The sequence below is a fragment of the Ambystoma mexicanum genome, chromosome 2p (genome assembly GCF_040938575.1).
Source record: "Ambystoma mexicanum isolate Mex_15411 chromosome 2p, UKY_AmexF1_1, whole genome shotgun sequence".
In the NCBI taxonomy this organism is placed as follows: Eukaryota; Metazoa; Chordata; class Amphibia; order Caudata; family Ambystomatidae; genus Ambystoma; species Ambystoma mexicanum.
In genome coordinates, this window is record NC_090923.1 from 732,611,023 (window position 1) to 732,628,124 (window position 17,102).

The 17,102-nt window shown below is 42.0% G+C and overlaps 1 protein-coding gene across 5 annotated transcripts in view; it reads left to right on the forward strand.

Annotated features, from left to right (window-relative positions):
- Nucleotides 1-17,102, forward strand: part of LOC138566730 (sodium/calcium exchanger 2-like) — a 1,535,489-nt gene that overhangs the window by 1,395,575 nt on the left and 122,812 nt on the right. For 4 of the 5 annotated variants that reach the window (XM_069644345.1, XM_069644344.1, XM_069644346.1 and 1 more), the window contains one exon: nt 12,534-12,551. The exons of the other annotated variant lie outside the window; for it this stretch is intronic. In XM_069644345.1, the coding sequence (XP_069500446.1) occupies nt 12,534-12,551 (18 nt within the window). The remainder of the gene's footprint in view (nt 1-12,533; nt 12,552-17,102) is intronic. 5 annotated transcript variants of the gene reach the window in all.

Below are 17,102 nucleotides of genomic sequence, written 5' to 3' on the forward strand. Positions count from 1 at the left end.
TCAACAAACTGTTTAACAGATTCTTTTTTTTAGTCCTATCTCAGACACATACCATGCCCCTTGGAACTCTCTCCCCTGAGCTAACAATGAGCCAAGAACCAGGCCGGTGTACGGGAAATATATTGGTATTTATTTTTATTTTTTTATTTTTTTATTTCTTGTGTATAATCTTTAAGATTTTTACAAGTTCCTTTGGGGTTCTTTGAAAAGACGTTGAAAGTTAAAAGTAAGAAGTGGTAGCCTAAAGAGAGGGGGTGACGTCGATGGTCACGCCGTTGTTTCTGGCATAGATGGTTCCTGTGGAATTTTCGCTGCCGGTTCCAGAGTCATTTTTAGGCCAGCTTCTAGGATCTTGACAGTTGCTATGGTCCATTTAGTTTTCTCCTACGCTATTAGGCGATGCCACCATGTGTCTGCTTCTCTTATACTTGCTTCTCCAAAGAGCGGTGATAAATAGGCGACACGCAGGTGCCTTGTGTCTGAACAGTTCATTAGTAAGTGCCGTATAGATTCCTGTTCTGAGTCCTCTTTACATAGTCTGCATTTGTCTGAGGTTGCAGTTGCTCTGATTGAGCAGATTTCTTGCGTTGGTAGAAGGTTGAGGCGTATTCTCATGAACATTTTCTGGAAGGTTTTGTTAGGAAATTTTGAGCAGTACGCAAGCGGTGTTCTTAATTTGTTTGTGTTCGGTGGTAAGTGCCTTAAGAGTTTATTTGCTGTTGCCTTCTCGCACATAGTGATCCAATCTTGATTCTCCATTTTAAGTTTTAACTCTTAGAGCTTTACAGCGTCCTGTTTTAATTTCGAGGGCGATCATATGGTAAATCGGTAAACTGTTCAGTGTTAGAATTTTTCTGAGGAATTGCATTTGGTTCAACTCAACTGACGGTGCTAGTGAAAGAAAACCCAGTTTGCGCCTGATGGCTGCCATTGAGGTTGATTTTGGGAGTCCCAGAACAGCTTTCCATAAATGGCCTTCTAGCTTCGGCCAAAGTGTGGATGGGATGCTTAGAGTTGCGTCCATCCCGTAGGTCAGCGAGCATACCACTTTTGATTTGTAGAATTGTATAGCTGGTATTAGAGAGAATTTTCCGAACTTTCTGTCTATCTGGCGGGTTTGGGTTGTTAGAGTTTTTACTTTGTCCCACAACAATTGCTGCATCTTTTTTTCGTATTCTGATTCGTTCACCATTATACCCAGATATTTGAAGTTTGACACGACTTCTATTTTGATGCTGTTTAGCATCCAGTGCCTATTTCCATTTTCATTTTTGGATTTTTTCCCTAATCAGAATTTTTGTCTTGGATATGTTTATTTCGAAATTGTTCTCTTCAGTATATTTGGCTAGGTTGGTCAGCTGGCACTGGAGGCCAATTTGTGTTTGGTCCAGTAGTATCAGATCGTCTGCGTAGAGAATTCATGATATAGAGTGTTGGCTGATTTTTGGAGGGAACGACCTCACGGTCTCTTATGCGTTTTGAAAGTCCCCCAAGAAGGCTATGAATAGTGCTGGAGCCAGAGGGCAGCCTTGCTTTACACCTCGTTCTGATTTGATCTCCTCTGACAGCAGTCCTTGTTGGCTTAGCCACACCCATAGTTTAGTGCCAGTATGCAGGGCCATCACTGGATCCAGTACTTCAGGCGGACAATTCCAGGCTTTCAATTTACTCCGCAATTTTTGTCGATTCACTTTATCAAACGCTTGTGACAGATCCACAAATGCTACGAAAACTCTTGGTGCTCCTGTCTTGATGTTGCTTTTTATTATGCTCAATAGCATGATGTTAACGCTGGTACAGGTGTTTTTCAAAAAGCCTGTTTGAAATGGGTTTGAACATGGAGATCCTCTGGCCCATTTTTGGAATCTTGTCAGTAGAAGGGTGGCGAAAATGTTCCCAATGATATCCAATCGTGCGATGCGACGGTAATTCACTCGGTCATCTCTCTTGCCTTTTTTGAATATGGGGACCACCACTGCTTGGGTCCAGGATGTCGGGATCTGTTTGGAGGTTCTGCATTATTTGAATATTTTGCTTATGAGGAGTGACCCTTCCTCTGGGTGACACTTCAGGTCGATGTTAGTAAGGCCGTCAGGCCCCGGTGCTCTCGATGATTTTAGTTTGACAATTGCTGTTTTGATGTCTTCTGCGTCCGTTAGGTCGACCCAATCTGTCTTGGTCATGTGGTCGGTTTCTGAAGGCTTTGGAGAGAGAGGGGCGAAGAGGTTGGTAAAATAGCTTATCCAGTTGGATTCTGGTACTGCGTTGACGAGGTGATTGTTTGTTTGCAGATCTTTGCTCACTATCACGGCCCAAAAGTCACGGGAGTTTTTGGAGGCTAGCACCTTTAACATTTTCTCTGTGTCATTTTGGTATAGGTTTGCTTTGTAGGTTTTTACCCATGCCTTGTAGTTTCTAGTAGCTTTCCCAAATTCAATGTTTGCTTCGATTGAGCCTGTCCGTCTTGTTATTCGCTTTAATTTTCTTATTTCTCTTCTTTTGATTACCAGCTTTCTGTCATACTCGTGTATATCTTTCTTGACAATGTTTTTCTTCTTCATGTTTCTTACTTTGTATGGGAGCAGCAATGGAAGATAATTCGATCTTGCTGCAGAGATTCCTGTGGTGGTGGTTGGGGAGGAATGGGTGTATATGTTTGTTATATGCCTTATTTCTGCAGCTGTTATTTTTACTCTTGTCTGTCGTGCTGACGGTTCGAGGTTAGGTTCGTACACTTTTTTGCAGGCAGGTGGTAGACCATGACATAAGTAGTAAGTTATGGTTGCTTTCTTTTGTTCTTCTAACTTCGAATTGATCGATGTATGGGAGCAGAGCGTGAGCCACAAAGAAGTAGTCTAGAGTGGATGCTGAACTGGCTCGTTCCCATGTTGGCAGGGAAGGCTGATGACTTTGCAGTAGCGCAACATTGTGGAAGTTCCTTTGAGTTCATCAGGTTCATCCAGGCCTCACCTCTTTCAACAGCAGGATGGATCTGATGACGGTCCGAGGTGTTACTGGGCCCCGGTTCTCAGTTTGCGTTTAAGTCGCCACAAATGAGGATATGTGTGGTCTCCAGCTCAATTTGGAATTTGTCTATTGTGTCAGCGATGGTTGCGCAAAAGATTGACGTTTTTGTTCTTTGGGGATTCCAGTAAAGAGTTATGATCGCTAGGTGTGTTGTAGTCTAGTTTACGGACCCCAGTTTTATGTGGTTCCATGCGGTTAGGACTGCCAAGATTCTATAGGCCTCTATGAGTTTTTTTCGATGGTGATTCCAGATCCTCCGCGAGTGGCGGTTAGGAGGCCAGAAGATGGGCGTCCAAACAGGCCTTTAACAGCTGGTGATATTTGAATTTCGTAGCCGTCCAAAGCTGGCTTCTCCAACAACCAAGTCACCTGGAGGCATATAATGGAGAAAAGTTCGAGATCCTCTGTTTCTGAGTTTAAGTGGTCGTGGCCCCGCGTGTTCCAGGACCCCGTGGTCAGTGTTGTTTCAGATGGTACATTAAGTTGAGGGTACATGTTGTTTGCGTCTTGGTCACCCTCTGTCCTTCATTGCTATTTTGCTCAATCTGACTTTAGGGTGTTTTTCAACCACTTCCAAGGTCCAACCAGAGCACAGTCTTCGTTTTGGTCGTTTCCCGCTGACTCACAATGTCTTGTGGATTTCTGATGTGTCTGATTGAGAGCTTCTACCCGGTTGGTGCAGAGTTTTGCGGGCTCCTGTTGTCTTGTAGTTCTTGGGTGCTCGGGGTTCCTGTCTGACCTCAGTCTTCCTCTTCGGCCATGTTCAAGGTTGTCATTTCGATTATAGTTTGGTCTCTCATGGTTGCGTCGATCTGGGCAGTGGTAACTGGGTCGCATTGCTTCCCATGTGCTTCTCCGATTTTCCCATCTATTACTTTTGTATAGTTCTTCCGTTCTGGACATGTATCGATTTCTTGGTGGGTCAGTGTATCTTGGCGAGGCGGCTTTCTGAGGGTAGTTCTGAAAGGTGGAAGCCCATTTTTTCCAGGTCAGTGTAGACGTCCTGTTAGATTTCATGTAGTGCCGATAATTTTATGTGAAGATACGCTTTAGCTTTCTTGTTTCTGTGGTATGGTTCGATCAGGGTGAAGTCCTCTGATTTCAACACGCGTAGTTTCCGTACTTTCCCTAATATTTCAAGTACTGTTTTTCTGTTCAGTATCAGGTAGTTTTGGCCAGCGTCTAGTTGCTCCATCTTAAAAGTGCGGGTTTGAGTTGATTGCCGTAGATTTGTCGAGGACACTGGTTTCTCTTGGTGTTTATCTCCTTGGTTTTTTGTTGATCTCTCTGATGTACTGTGGACTGAGGAACATTGCTTCAGTGTTTTTGTTATCTCGGTGCCCCTGTTGGTTGGTATTTATTTAATTTAAATGTAATAGACATTAGCATGAAAATGTAAACACCACTTTATCCGTGGCACAACACAATCAACTTCTCTCAGCATAAATAAATCACAAAAGTGAGTTAAAAAGAACACATACACACTTCTTACGTTCTGCAAATTTCACTTCATGAAATAATTTCACTGATCAATGACAAAGGCTCTTATGTACTGTTGTGCCGTTTTGATTTTCCTGCAGGTTTAAAAGGCTAGCATTAGGATTTCAAGATTGGTTCAAATACATATGGCAATTATGATTTCACCCACACTTACGGTTTAATATAAACACAGGATTATTTATCGCTTTGTTTTTCAGACCGCCACACTTGTTTTGGTCTATGTTGGGAAGTCAGACAGAAAAATTGGAATGCTTTGGGGAATTTTGGATTTCAGACCCCCCTTACTGAACAGCCTGTGTTGGGGAAGCTGGATAAAAAGGTTGACCCGATTTAAGAACAATGACACCCCTCTTCCTTAAAAAGTCAGAGTCAGTTGGACAACAAGGATTACCCAATTAAATTATAGGCTATAGTTTTCAGCGCACACTGGGAAGTGAGCTTTGTTAATTTTAAACTTTAACAAAATTCACCCCATAGTGTTATGCCAAATGGGGAAATCATTAAATTAATATTTTTGGTTACACAGGCTATAGATCTACACAGTTCTTCCCGCTCACCCGCTATAAAGGGAAAGGATTCAAGGCAAGCAAACTCTCCCCACCTTTTGGTTTTCCAGGGCTTAGTTCTACTTACATAGCAAGCCTCTGGTTCAGGAAAACCAGCTGCATCTCAGGACACTCTGGAAAGATAGGGCAGGGGTCTGGTCACTCCACTCTCAAAGATGGCCTCACACTCTCTACCATAGGATGCAGTCAGCTTTGAGACCTTCCTAGAGATAGACAGCTCCACCCAGATGCACTCTCAGCAATCTCCTCTGGTGTCTCCTTAGAGCTGTCAGATGGTAGGATTCGGCAGCATTCCTGATGGTCTGTCTCTTCTATCTGTCCTCCTGTCTTTCTCCTTTTTCTGTCTGTTCCTGTGTGTCTCTTTTTTTCTCTCCCCTGTCATAGTGCAGTCCCCCTTATATAGCAGCAATGACACCAATTTTACAATCTTGGGGAAGTACCCTGGAATAATCCCTTCCATTAGGATTGGACAGTTACCCTTCTCTCTCCTCCAAACCCAGCCTCCATGTCAGGATTAGTTTAGGGGTCTGGAGCAACATATGAATATTCCCATTTGTAAGCACCCCTTTGTTCTCCTTTCAACGTTTTGGCAAAAACTAGTTATGTATCACAACTTCATAATTGTACTAGCAACTGCCATATGAAACATATTTTCGGTTTCCGCTAATCATGGGGAATTAGATAAGCCAACCACCAAATCCGTACGGTGTAGCATGGCCATGTGGCACATTTCTGCAATTTCCATAAAAAGTACAACAATCATGAATATGTAAGTTATTAGGCAGATCCCTAATTTCCTTTTCCACCCACTCATCAACTCTCATATTTGGAATATGTTCAGATCAGCCAGAAACCTAGTTTAACTGGCCATTACAATTCCCAGATGAATTGTATATCCCCAAAATCACTTGGAAATTACATGAAAAATGGTACGTAGATGAAATCCATCGCCCTTATGATGGCTGAGATAAAGGCCTAAATTATAATAGTCCTTTTAAATTAATTGTACATTTGTATGATATATGATATGATATGATAGGTATGCTCAGCAAATGGGAGATATGCTTCATCCAGCACAGCCATCTGTCTCCCTGGACCAGCCTGTGACCAGAAGCTTTTTATGAGTCTCTCTGAAGTTGGTAATTTTCTCTTTGAAGTTGCAGCCCCAAGTCTTCACACCTTTTAGTCATACTCCAGCCAAGGGGAACTTATCCTGCAGTGACTGCCTTCGGAGCCAGCAAGTCTGGGGAACACTGGGCTTCCAACACCTTCAGCAGGAAATTTAATTGCGATTGGTCATTGAATAGGAGATGTGACATTGAGGCTGGGAGTGGGTGTTTTCCCTGTGATGTTTTGACCTCAGCCAGCAAAAGGGTCTGCCTTGGTTTTACTTTTTATCCATGAAGACAAAGTGGCTCTTCAATTGTCACTGGAATTTTGTGGATGAAACATAATATACATTGCTCTTTGTCAAACCACACATCCTGTTTTGTTTTCCTGACATTTGTCTGTGAGCAGTGATATTTTTTTCAGTTTTATTTTTTTCATAAATGGTTTTTATTTGCACACACATGTGGAGGATGTTTTTGTTTTCAATGTTTAAACACACTGTTTTCCTTGTGACAGGGATCTTTGTTTCCTCCCTCTTTTGTAAATTAAAATGCTGCTTATCCATTTGTAATGACAGATATGCCCCGTTCCACATGGCTCTTTAACTTTACTTGAAAAACAAAAACAAATGCCAGGTTGTTTTTGTGTTAGTGTTTAAAATCTTGCTATTCATGTGAAAGCAACTTCTGTTTTTGGCCTTTAAATGCAGCCCACATGGGCTAAGTGGCAGGGGGCCCCCTCGCCCGAGTGGCAGCCCGCAAAGACCTCCATGCTCTTTATTTGCACTGGGGACTTTGCTGCCTGTCTCGGATCAGGGGCATGTCCCCCACAACACACATTTTTTGTCTTCATTTGTATGCAGAGCCCATGGAATGCAAAATGATAGGCGTCAGGGTGGCAGTAGCCTGGCCCAGTCACTTCTCATTATTGCGTTAGCAGTGTAAACATGGTACGGGATAAAGGGAGGGGAGGAGGACCATCCATTCCTCCTTGCGGTGGTGTGTAGATGCATGTGGAGGGTGCTTGCATTATTTTTTTGATTGAATGTGTTTGTATGTTGGCCTGTTTGTTTTTATGAATGCATGCATGCAAGGAGATGTATCAATGATGTGTGAATTCATGGGTAAAAGTGTTGTTTGTGTGTATGTGTATCAGCCTTCACCCCTAAATATAGCGATGGAGGATGCTTGGGGCATTACATATTATTGCGTGGCTAGCTTGGCCTGTGGTATCCGTGTGCATTTACTTTCTTACTGTGGTATGGCATTTGTTACTTTTTACTTGATATCAAGGGTAAAGCAAACATGATGAGTGATATTACGTGGCTAGACCGGTTTACAGTGGTGGCTCCAATCTAGCCATATAATTCGGTGTGTTATGGCATTTTTGTACTTTGCATCAACGGTAAAAGCAATCGTAAGTATGATTAATTGGTACATTGCCCTATCTCAGTATAGCCAGTCTGATATACTTAGTTTCTGTAACATGGCATGTTTTCCTGGGTTGGGGTACTTATATGGTAATACTGGCATACATTGTTGCAGCATGCATGGACATGTAGGGCACAGCCAGCATGAGCTACCAGACACAACTGATTGCAAACAGTGTGGCTTATTTATTTATTTATTTTAATTCTTATGATGCGCTGCATGCCCATGGGGCTCAGGGCACACAAATAACAAGACACGACAGAAACTGCAATACCAGGAGAACAGCAGGAGAGAAAAGGTGTGGAGAATTATTCAGGGCTAAGATTGAAGAGGTTTGTTTTAATAGCTTTTTTAAATGATGAAAGGTTGTTAATGAGACGAATGGAAGCAGGAAGAGAATTCCAGTGAAGGGGTGCCTGAACATCAAAACTGGTGCCACCAAAACTCACCAGTTTAAATCTTGGTTGGACAAGTGTTGGGGCCAAGGATAACCGAAGATTTCTGGTGGGTGTGTTGCACTTGGCACGATCAGATAAGTATTGAGGACATGAATGGGATAAACATATGTAGGCAAATGGAAGGATTTTGTGTGAAATCTGTTGTTTTAGAGGAAGCCAATGTAGGGCTTTCCTAGATGTAGAAACGTGTGTCCGGCGAGAAAGATCAAATGTTGCTTGTACCGCGTTATTCTGAGTGACTTGCAATGCTTTAATGTTAGTAGCGGTGGTACCAGCCAACAGGCTATTGCAGTAATCAAGCCTGGAATTGATTAAAGTGGTAGAAAGCAAGGCACCATTTTCTGTAGTGATAAAGGGATGAATGTAGTGTATTTGTTTAGTGATTAGACCACATGTAGATCAAATATATGATACATGAGGCTTCATGGATAGTTCATCGTCCAGAACTACTCCTAAGGTAGGTTTTAACCTTCTTAGAGACAAGGATTTTGTGACCCGCGATTGAAAAGCTGGAATAGTCGGATGTGAGCTTGCTCCGACCTGCTTTGGTGGAAACAATCATGAACTCTGTCTTTTTGCAGTTGAGAGCCTGAGAATTACAGGCCATCCAATTTTGAATGGCATTGTAGATGGTGTTGAGGGTGCCAAGGTCCTGTTTGTAATGCCCGCAGAGCTTCAGAACAAACTGTGTATCATCAGCGTAGTTGGTATATTGGACAGCCAGGTTGTTCAACAAGTCAAGCAAAGGCTCGATGTAGATATTAAACAATAGCGGGGACAAACAGGAACCCTGTGGGATACCGCAAGTTTGTGTGATGGGAGAGGAATGTTTATTTCCTACACGTACCTGCACAATGCGAGGGCCCAAAAATTAGGCAATCCAATTGGATGCTGAGGTGGAGAAGTGGGCGACCTCTCCAAGCCTGGTCACTATTAATGCATGATCAACAAGATCGAAGGCTGCAGAGAGGTCTAAGAGCATCAGCAGGGCAGGATGACCTTTATCTGCCATGCCAACCAAGGTGGACTTGAGGTTACGCATGTCCCATGCTGTGCTCTATAGCCAGATATTTTCAAGATAAGTGGCACATTGATTATAGGCCAGTAGTTATCTGTAATCTAAGTGTCCAAGTAATCAAAGGGTCCAAGTTAGCTTCTTTCAGCAGTGGTGTAACCCAAGCAGCCTTAAGAGAAGATGGAACAACACCCTCATCAAATGATAGGTTAATTAACTTTGTAAGCCAGGGAACCAATAGGTCAAGAGAGTCTTTGAAAAGGCTTGTGGGACAATCATCTCCTGGACATGGGGTGGCCTTAAGGTCCTGAATGACCTTACGCACTTGTACCTCGGAGTAGTGGCTAAAGGAGAAGTATGGAATATCTTTGCCATTATTGACAAAAATATTAGGTGTCTTACCAGGTACAACAGGATCACTAGAATTTTGAATGTTCTTAATATTTTCTTTGTGGGCTGCTATTCTGTCCACAAGGCCATTGTGAACCTCTTGACACCAGGCAGAACTTTTAATGAGATCACTGTTGGTAGGAGGAGCAACCTGGAATTTGGCCAGGATTTTAAATAATTCTCCTACATTAGAGTGGGCATTCATGATTCTTTTATTGTACAGAGTAGCTTTGGTTGATGTAATCAGAGCTTTACATTTCTGTACTGATTGCTTGTATGCTGTAAGAGTGGGCTCACTGGGGTTTTTTCGGGATGCTCTTTCAAATGCATTTTTGGCCTGCCTAGCAACAATAATGACTGCAGAAACTGTTCTGATTAGTTTCAGGTTTGATAATTGTCATTTTCAATGGAGCAAGATGATCAATGGTCTCCTTAATAGAGATGGTTAAATGTTCTATCAAAGAAGCAGAATCAGAGAAGCTGGTGAGAGGCCGCAGATGTGAGGATAATAGAGCAGAAAAGTGGTAGCAGTGATATTCTTGAGATTGCGAGTACGTTTGCAAATGCGAGGCACAGAACTCAGCTTCGGTGGCGGATTAGGTAGGGTAATCATTGCTTGAATGCAAGTATGATCAGACCAAGCACACAGAACCACATTCAATTGGCGAATTGCCAGATTCTGGAAAATGAGCCAACCCAGAGTGTAACCATTTTTTGGAGTGGGAATATTGATCCATTGTTAAAGTCCTGTAGATGTAAGGGAATCAAGCACTGCAGTGTCTTGCTTGTCAAGAAGGTCGTTTGCCCTCAAATTTAAATCCCCCATTTGTACCTAATTTTTCAAAGAAAGTCCTGCAAAATGCACCATTTTAAACCTATAATTTAAAACATTTTCTCTGGAGGAGCCCACTCAAAACACCTTATTTGTTTCCGGCTCCCTTACTGCGCTCACTTGTTTCGGCATACTAGGCGCAAACATATACGCCCCTCCAGTTCAAAAATTCACCAACCTTTACTGATGCAGACTGGGCACAAGCGTCCTTACCAGCACAGCATTAAGGAAAATACATGTGGGGTACGGGGACTCCAAGAGTAATATTGTGGTTCCCTGGCATGCACCACCAGAGAGCAGTGTGGGCAGGGAGTCCTTGCAGGCAGTGTTCAAGAGCTTGAGGAGGCACACTGTGCAGTGGTAATGTTGCTACCCCGCGAGTCTCCCTGCGCCGGGCACCATCCGGAGCCCCAGATGTCACTTGCAGCAGTTCATAACACAGGCCCTCCAAGATATAAAGCTGTTCTGAGCTGCAGACCTATCCATATTGTCTCCATGAAGTTGAGCTATTCCCTTTCTAAATTCTAAAGTCCTGCATCTTGCACCGGGAGATTTGCACGCTGCAACCCAGCGCATAAAGCACAGTGGCACAGTAGCACTGAGTGCTTTTCCATTACAATACATCCTTTTGAAAATGGGAGAACTGCCTGGAGTGCACAAGCAGCTGCTGCAATTTATCCAAAACCGTGTCAAGTGTGTTTAACTCTTCAGATGTTGTGGGTGGCGCCATGTGGCTCTTTGCTTCTGGAGTGGCTGACTTTCTTGTTCAGGCCTCTTAAAAAAAATAAAAACGGGGTTTCACAATTCTAAACCTTTCAGCAGTGACCCTAAGTAAGAAAGAATAGGAATTACAAATAATGTGTCTTTCTGGAATGCTATACACTAATTGCTAGACTCATTAAAGGTTTATTTTAGGTACACTTCAGGGGTTGAGTCACTGATTTAGTCTGTTCTTAAACACCTCAACTCAGCCTTTCATCCTTCTGAGATCGAAAAATTAGTACCAACACAGGTTGGGTGATATTGGGTGTATATTTGTTCTATATAAAGCGCTTAGGCGTAAGTGCTATATAATAACACATCATTATCTTGGACATCTTCTTGCATTCACAGTAATTTGGTAATAAGGGCTTATATACACTGATCTTAACGATACATTTGGCGATACATTTTTGAATGAAATGTATATCACATTATAGTGATATCGTAACCATATTTTTCGTAGTGTACTTAGGAACAATGCTTTGTGATGCCACTTCCTGTTTTTTCAAGGGATGAAAGGCTGTGTTCCATCACTCCCCGTGATATCACTTAGGGGTAGGATAAAATGACATCACTTCCTGTGATGTCATCAGAGGTCAAGAGTCGTGTGCTCTCACATCTGCTACCTCTGGAATTTTGGTGAAATGACGTCCCTGATGCTACTGTGAACTGTCAACACATTTACCCTATTTGGTTACAAAGAGTGAGTAAGAACTTCTCTCTGCAGAGATGTTCTACGAAAGGTTGTATGGGGATTAGCAGTGGGGAGGAATTTTGGGAGGGCCAACACAATTAACCACATTGTTCTACAACAGAAAACAGACAGGCTCTATTATTTGAATAACTCATCTTTATTTTGTTTATCAAATAACAAGAAAAAAGCACACCAAAATAATCCTGGTCCATAACAAGCATTGTATCACAGTCCTCGTTCTGTTCAGACGTGCTCTATATTTGATTTAAAATGGGCTTGCCAGGGCTTTCTTGCTGCTCCTTGGTTGTTGACACTCTGGATTTACCCCAGTTACATATATATATATATTTATATATATATATATATATATATATATACATTGCATGTTTGTACAAAAGCTATGCATGTTAAACCATGCAAGGGTTGAACTACCATGTTCTAGGCTGTCAACAAAATGGTGTCCCCAGGGATGATTGGTCACGTTTTCCTCAGTTGGAGCAGCAAGTCAGTTCCACATTGGCATAACTACCAGGGCATGCATGTCTTTGCTGGCATTCGCCTTTCACGTCAAACACAGGTCTCAGAGGACTATAGTGATATCGTCCTCTCACCCTCTCTCTGACCTGTTGTACACTTTTAGCGGCTCACTGTCCTTCCCCAGAGACCGCTTGTGAAATGTGTATGTGACTGCTGTGTTCACACTTTGATCTCTCTTTTGCTCTTTCTCTCTTTCTCTTCTCTCTTCACAGCTCTATTACTCAACGAGGGTAAGCCTTTTTATGTTCACCACACGTCTCTTGCATGTGCATGGCTGTACCTCCTGCTTTACGCGGTGCCTGTGTGTGCCTCCCAACACCTCCCTGCTTGAGCAGCTGGAAGATCATAGCAGGCCAGCAGAAGCCATGATCATTGAGGCAACCCACGCCGGTAAAGCCTTTGTAGGGGTCATGGGAGGCACACACGAGATCTCAAGAAGAGGTGTGCATGAATTACTGTGCATGGCTGACACTCACTGCTGCATCACTCAATGTCTTCTTCGCAGCTTTGTCTTAACTACGGCTACTTGGCGCTCAGAGACCTTCCGGCGCAATGCTGCTCCGTTGTCTGCCACCCCACTGAACAATAAAAAAAAGAGAGACGCTACTATTGTTTCACTGTTAGGAGATGAGAAAGGAGATCTCTATTTTATAACTTAATTTTAGTTATTAATGCTCCAGGTTCAGTCAGGGGATAATTGCCAACAACTGACGTTAAAGCAGCCGAGGAATAGGCCAAGACGCAAATGCATGAATGCTGGTAGAACGGACAGATGGAAGAAAAAGGCCTAAATATAGACACATGTAGCACGTCTGAAATAACCGCACGGCACGTGATTATTCGTCCATCTTTCTTCCGAGGAAAGGACCCTCATCTTAGCCCTCTATTGCTTATCTCTGATTGGCTCAATCGTGTGGCTCTATGTGGTAAACCCTGTGGGTGAGACTATACAGAGAGTGTAAAAATGACAGTAAAAACAGGTCCACCGCAAACATTTGTCTCTTATTAGATGCCTGATCCTACCTACCCTACAGACCGGTCCCGTCTAATGGCTTATGCTACTCCAGGGGAACTGTCATTTAACCTCCCCCAGCCCCCACCCTGCAATCCCTTAAAATGCACCAGCTCTTATGTCACCAAGGCGCACCATTTTGATGTCTCCACCCCAGGCAGCTACGAAGAATTGACCTACCATGGCACTGGCCCTGCACTTGTTGACCTTTGTACCGCTCCTTTACCCAAAGCTTATGCAAGTAATATTTTGGAGAAGGAGGAGCTGGCTTGACCACAAATAAAGTTTCCCGCCTTTTCTTCCAAAGAATCTGGTAAATAAAGACTATGGAATGGGATGTAACAGGATTTGAATGAACTTCAGAGGTGGAAAGTATAACATAAGGCCCAAAAGATGCAATTTTACTTTTTGGATTATCGTGGCCCTCCCCCTCTAAGATTGTGCACTAGTTCAAATGAGAGCAAATTAACTTTGTGCCATTGTTGATCCCTGCAGAATAAGGAACAGGGGAACATTAATTTACTCCACTTTTAAAATGTGGAAGTCTGGGGTTGAGATACAGGTAAAAATGAAGCAAGATCCATGGGTTCCATTTTTACTGGTGCACATTCCTGATACATGTGTGGCCAAAATTGTTTTTGTCATGTCAAATTAAACTAATAGTAGTAATAGTGCACAATTCTATAGGCCCGATTCTCACTGTTTATGGTACAATGTTTACATGCGAGCAAGAAGCTGCATGTTATTACGTATCTTAATGTACAAAATTAAAACGTTTTTTCAATGCATTTTACTAAAATGTAAAAACTATTTTCCTCAACACATTCAAAGCTTCACATTAGCTTTTTAAAATCCAAACAGATTCACCATTGATTTTATGGTACAGCAAATGGAAGATCTCTTACATTAGATTGAACAAGGGGCCAGGTGTTACAGGGGATGACAGTGTGTGACCCTGTATTATCTTCTTATAAAAGTGAAAATGTGTGGGTTTTTAGCGAGTGTTGTTCCTCATACAATTCCATACCGTTTCACCAATCTGTACCACAGTTTGCATAGTTACCTGCTAGAACTCTCGAGACAACACTGGCTACATGACACGTGGACACCCCATTCCTTTCCCCAGATTTCAGCAAAATTCAAAATTAGTTTGTGGGTTTGTGGCTTGGCGAAGTGTTTTTCCTTATACAATTCTACAACGTTTGCCCAATTTGCACCACATTTTGCATAGTTAACTGTTAAGACCCTCTGGATATTACGGGCTACATGACATTTGGACACACCACCTCTTTCCCCAGATGTCAGCACCTTCACGCATGAGATGGTTCCCTAAATTCGGCGAAACATCAATGTGGTCATAGAAGGACTGGTCCTCAAACCTAAAATGCGCAGTTTCTGGGACATTTGCACCGCAATGCACCATAACAAACTGCACCATGCTAGATGAGGCAATAGGTGGGGAGACAGCACAGTAGGTCCCAGTATGCAGCAGCACACCAACTCTCGCTTCCCCACAACGTCTGCCATTCTCAGTGCAGTTTACTTGAGTACAAGGCACATCAAGCAATAAGCAAATCGGAACACCGACCTACAGGATCATTGATTTTCAACAATGCATGAGAGTGTTGCCATGTCTGTCCACAGAATCCATTCAGAGAATGGGTACTTTTTCCTAGTAAGGAATAAAATATCCCTTACCGTATGTAAAAAGAATATTGCAAGTCACCTCGGAGTTCCGTGACCATATAATGGAACTCTGTCTTCGGCTTTGTTCCTCTTTTTGTTACAGTGACTTTCAATATCTTCATGATGTACGGTAGGTGGTACTTTATCACATATATTTCAAAGAATCTATTTTATAGATTGGTCCAATAAAAATGTCATTTATTCACAACTGTTAACAACTCTTATTACTCCAAAACTAAAAACATAAAAAATAAATTCAGTTGTGTTCTACTCTTTCATAAATTCCAGTCATCAAATAGAGTCCACGTTCTTGCATAAAGATATTGGTTTTAATTTCTACAATGTCAAGGCTTCATGGTACGACATCTACTCTTCACGTTTCCAGTATTCATATGTTTCCCATCTTCTGGAGATCCAATCCCTGACTTATCTTAGAAAGACCTAACAGCATACCTATTAAATACCTATTAAATTTCCCCCCAAGACATAGGGAATACTGCAAAAAAAAAAAGTCTTCCAACTGGAATGTTCTAGTCGGAATGTCTTTCAATGTTCATCCAAAGACCATCTTCGGTTAAAGGATTTATCTCGAAAATTTCTAACATCAGATGTTTAATGTATTGCAGAATGTAATCTAGAATCCACTTGTGTCTCCAAAATGTCGATTGTAAGTACACAGAGATCTGCGCTTTTGGACAGAAAAGTGGATTCTAGATACCTTTCTGCAATACAGTAAGCATCTGATAGCCTCCACTGGGGTGGCCATAGCCCATATGGGCAAACACCTACTTTAAAGTGCAGGGTAATTCTGGGGAGGCGTCTGTAAAAGCGCGAGAGCACAATAATGTTCATGCATGTATTGAAGGGAATTATTTTAGAATAGGAAAAGATTATGGTTAGATCCGGATCTACCTTCATTCTCTAATTCTGAGATACACCCAGCTGAGAATTGCTATTGTTTGTATGGGACAACGTCGAAGATGTGAGACTCTAAACTGTTACCAATGGACTTCGGCTGGTCATATAAAGCTGCGAGGGGCCCAAACTGGCATATGTTTTGGGAATGTAGCAAATTTGGAAATAATTTGAAGGATGTTATTAATACAATGTTGATAGTGACAAATTGTAATATTCCAAGTTTGCTAATGCTTATCGTTTTGGGTCACTTGTCATTGATTCCGAATGTGTCTTACAAGACTAATTGGTCTGGTTGTACAGAGCTTTAATAATGTCCAAGAAAATGATCTTAAGAAAATGGAACAGTTTGGATAAGCCACAGCATGAAGATTGGAGGCATGGTATGATTTTACTGTCAGCAAAGGAAAAGGTGTCTTTACTACAGAAAAAATCTCTAGATGATTATAATGCAACATGGGGTCCATTTAATGATGTATATGTGTGACCTTTTTTTGTAACATTGTTATCTTTTGTTTAGGTTTGGCTCACTGTTTACCTGTATCCCGCCCCTTCTTTCCTCTTCTCTTTGCTCTATTTTTCTCTTGATTGTTCAGAACTCCTGTTTTTGCTATAGATACGCTGTACTTAGATAGATTTTTATGTTAATATGTATATGCATTGCATCTCTAGTCCTTGGCCTTACATGAGACTTTGTAATTAAAATTTCTATAAATAAAAGTTGTTTAAAAAAAATAAAAAGAACGAGAGTGGTAAACAGTAGATTTAAATGTACAGTTGGACTCTAGATAGGAAATTATAAATTGGGGTAGGGGACAGGGAAGCAATAGATTTAAAATGTTAGTAGATCTTCCATGCAGCGAGTGTATTTGTTCTCCTTAACGAGGTTTCGGTAGGGGCTCACCTTGGTAAGTATTTGGGAATATTGGTTGTGTTTCCCAACAATAACTTGCACTGTTTGTTTTTTGAGTATATCAATTAACCATTAAATATTAGTGATTATTGAGTGCAGCATGCAGTTAGTCAAAATATGGGCTATCAAATCCTCATCACGTGCGCCCAGGTATGTTGCGTGCAATATCGACGGGTCATCTGAGTGCATGCATCATTGATGTGCACATTCCCACTACCGTTTTAATCCCAATTCGTGCAATTGCACATAACAGTG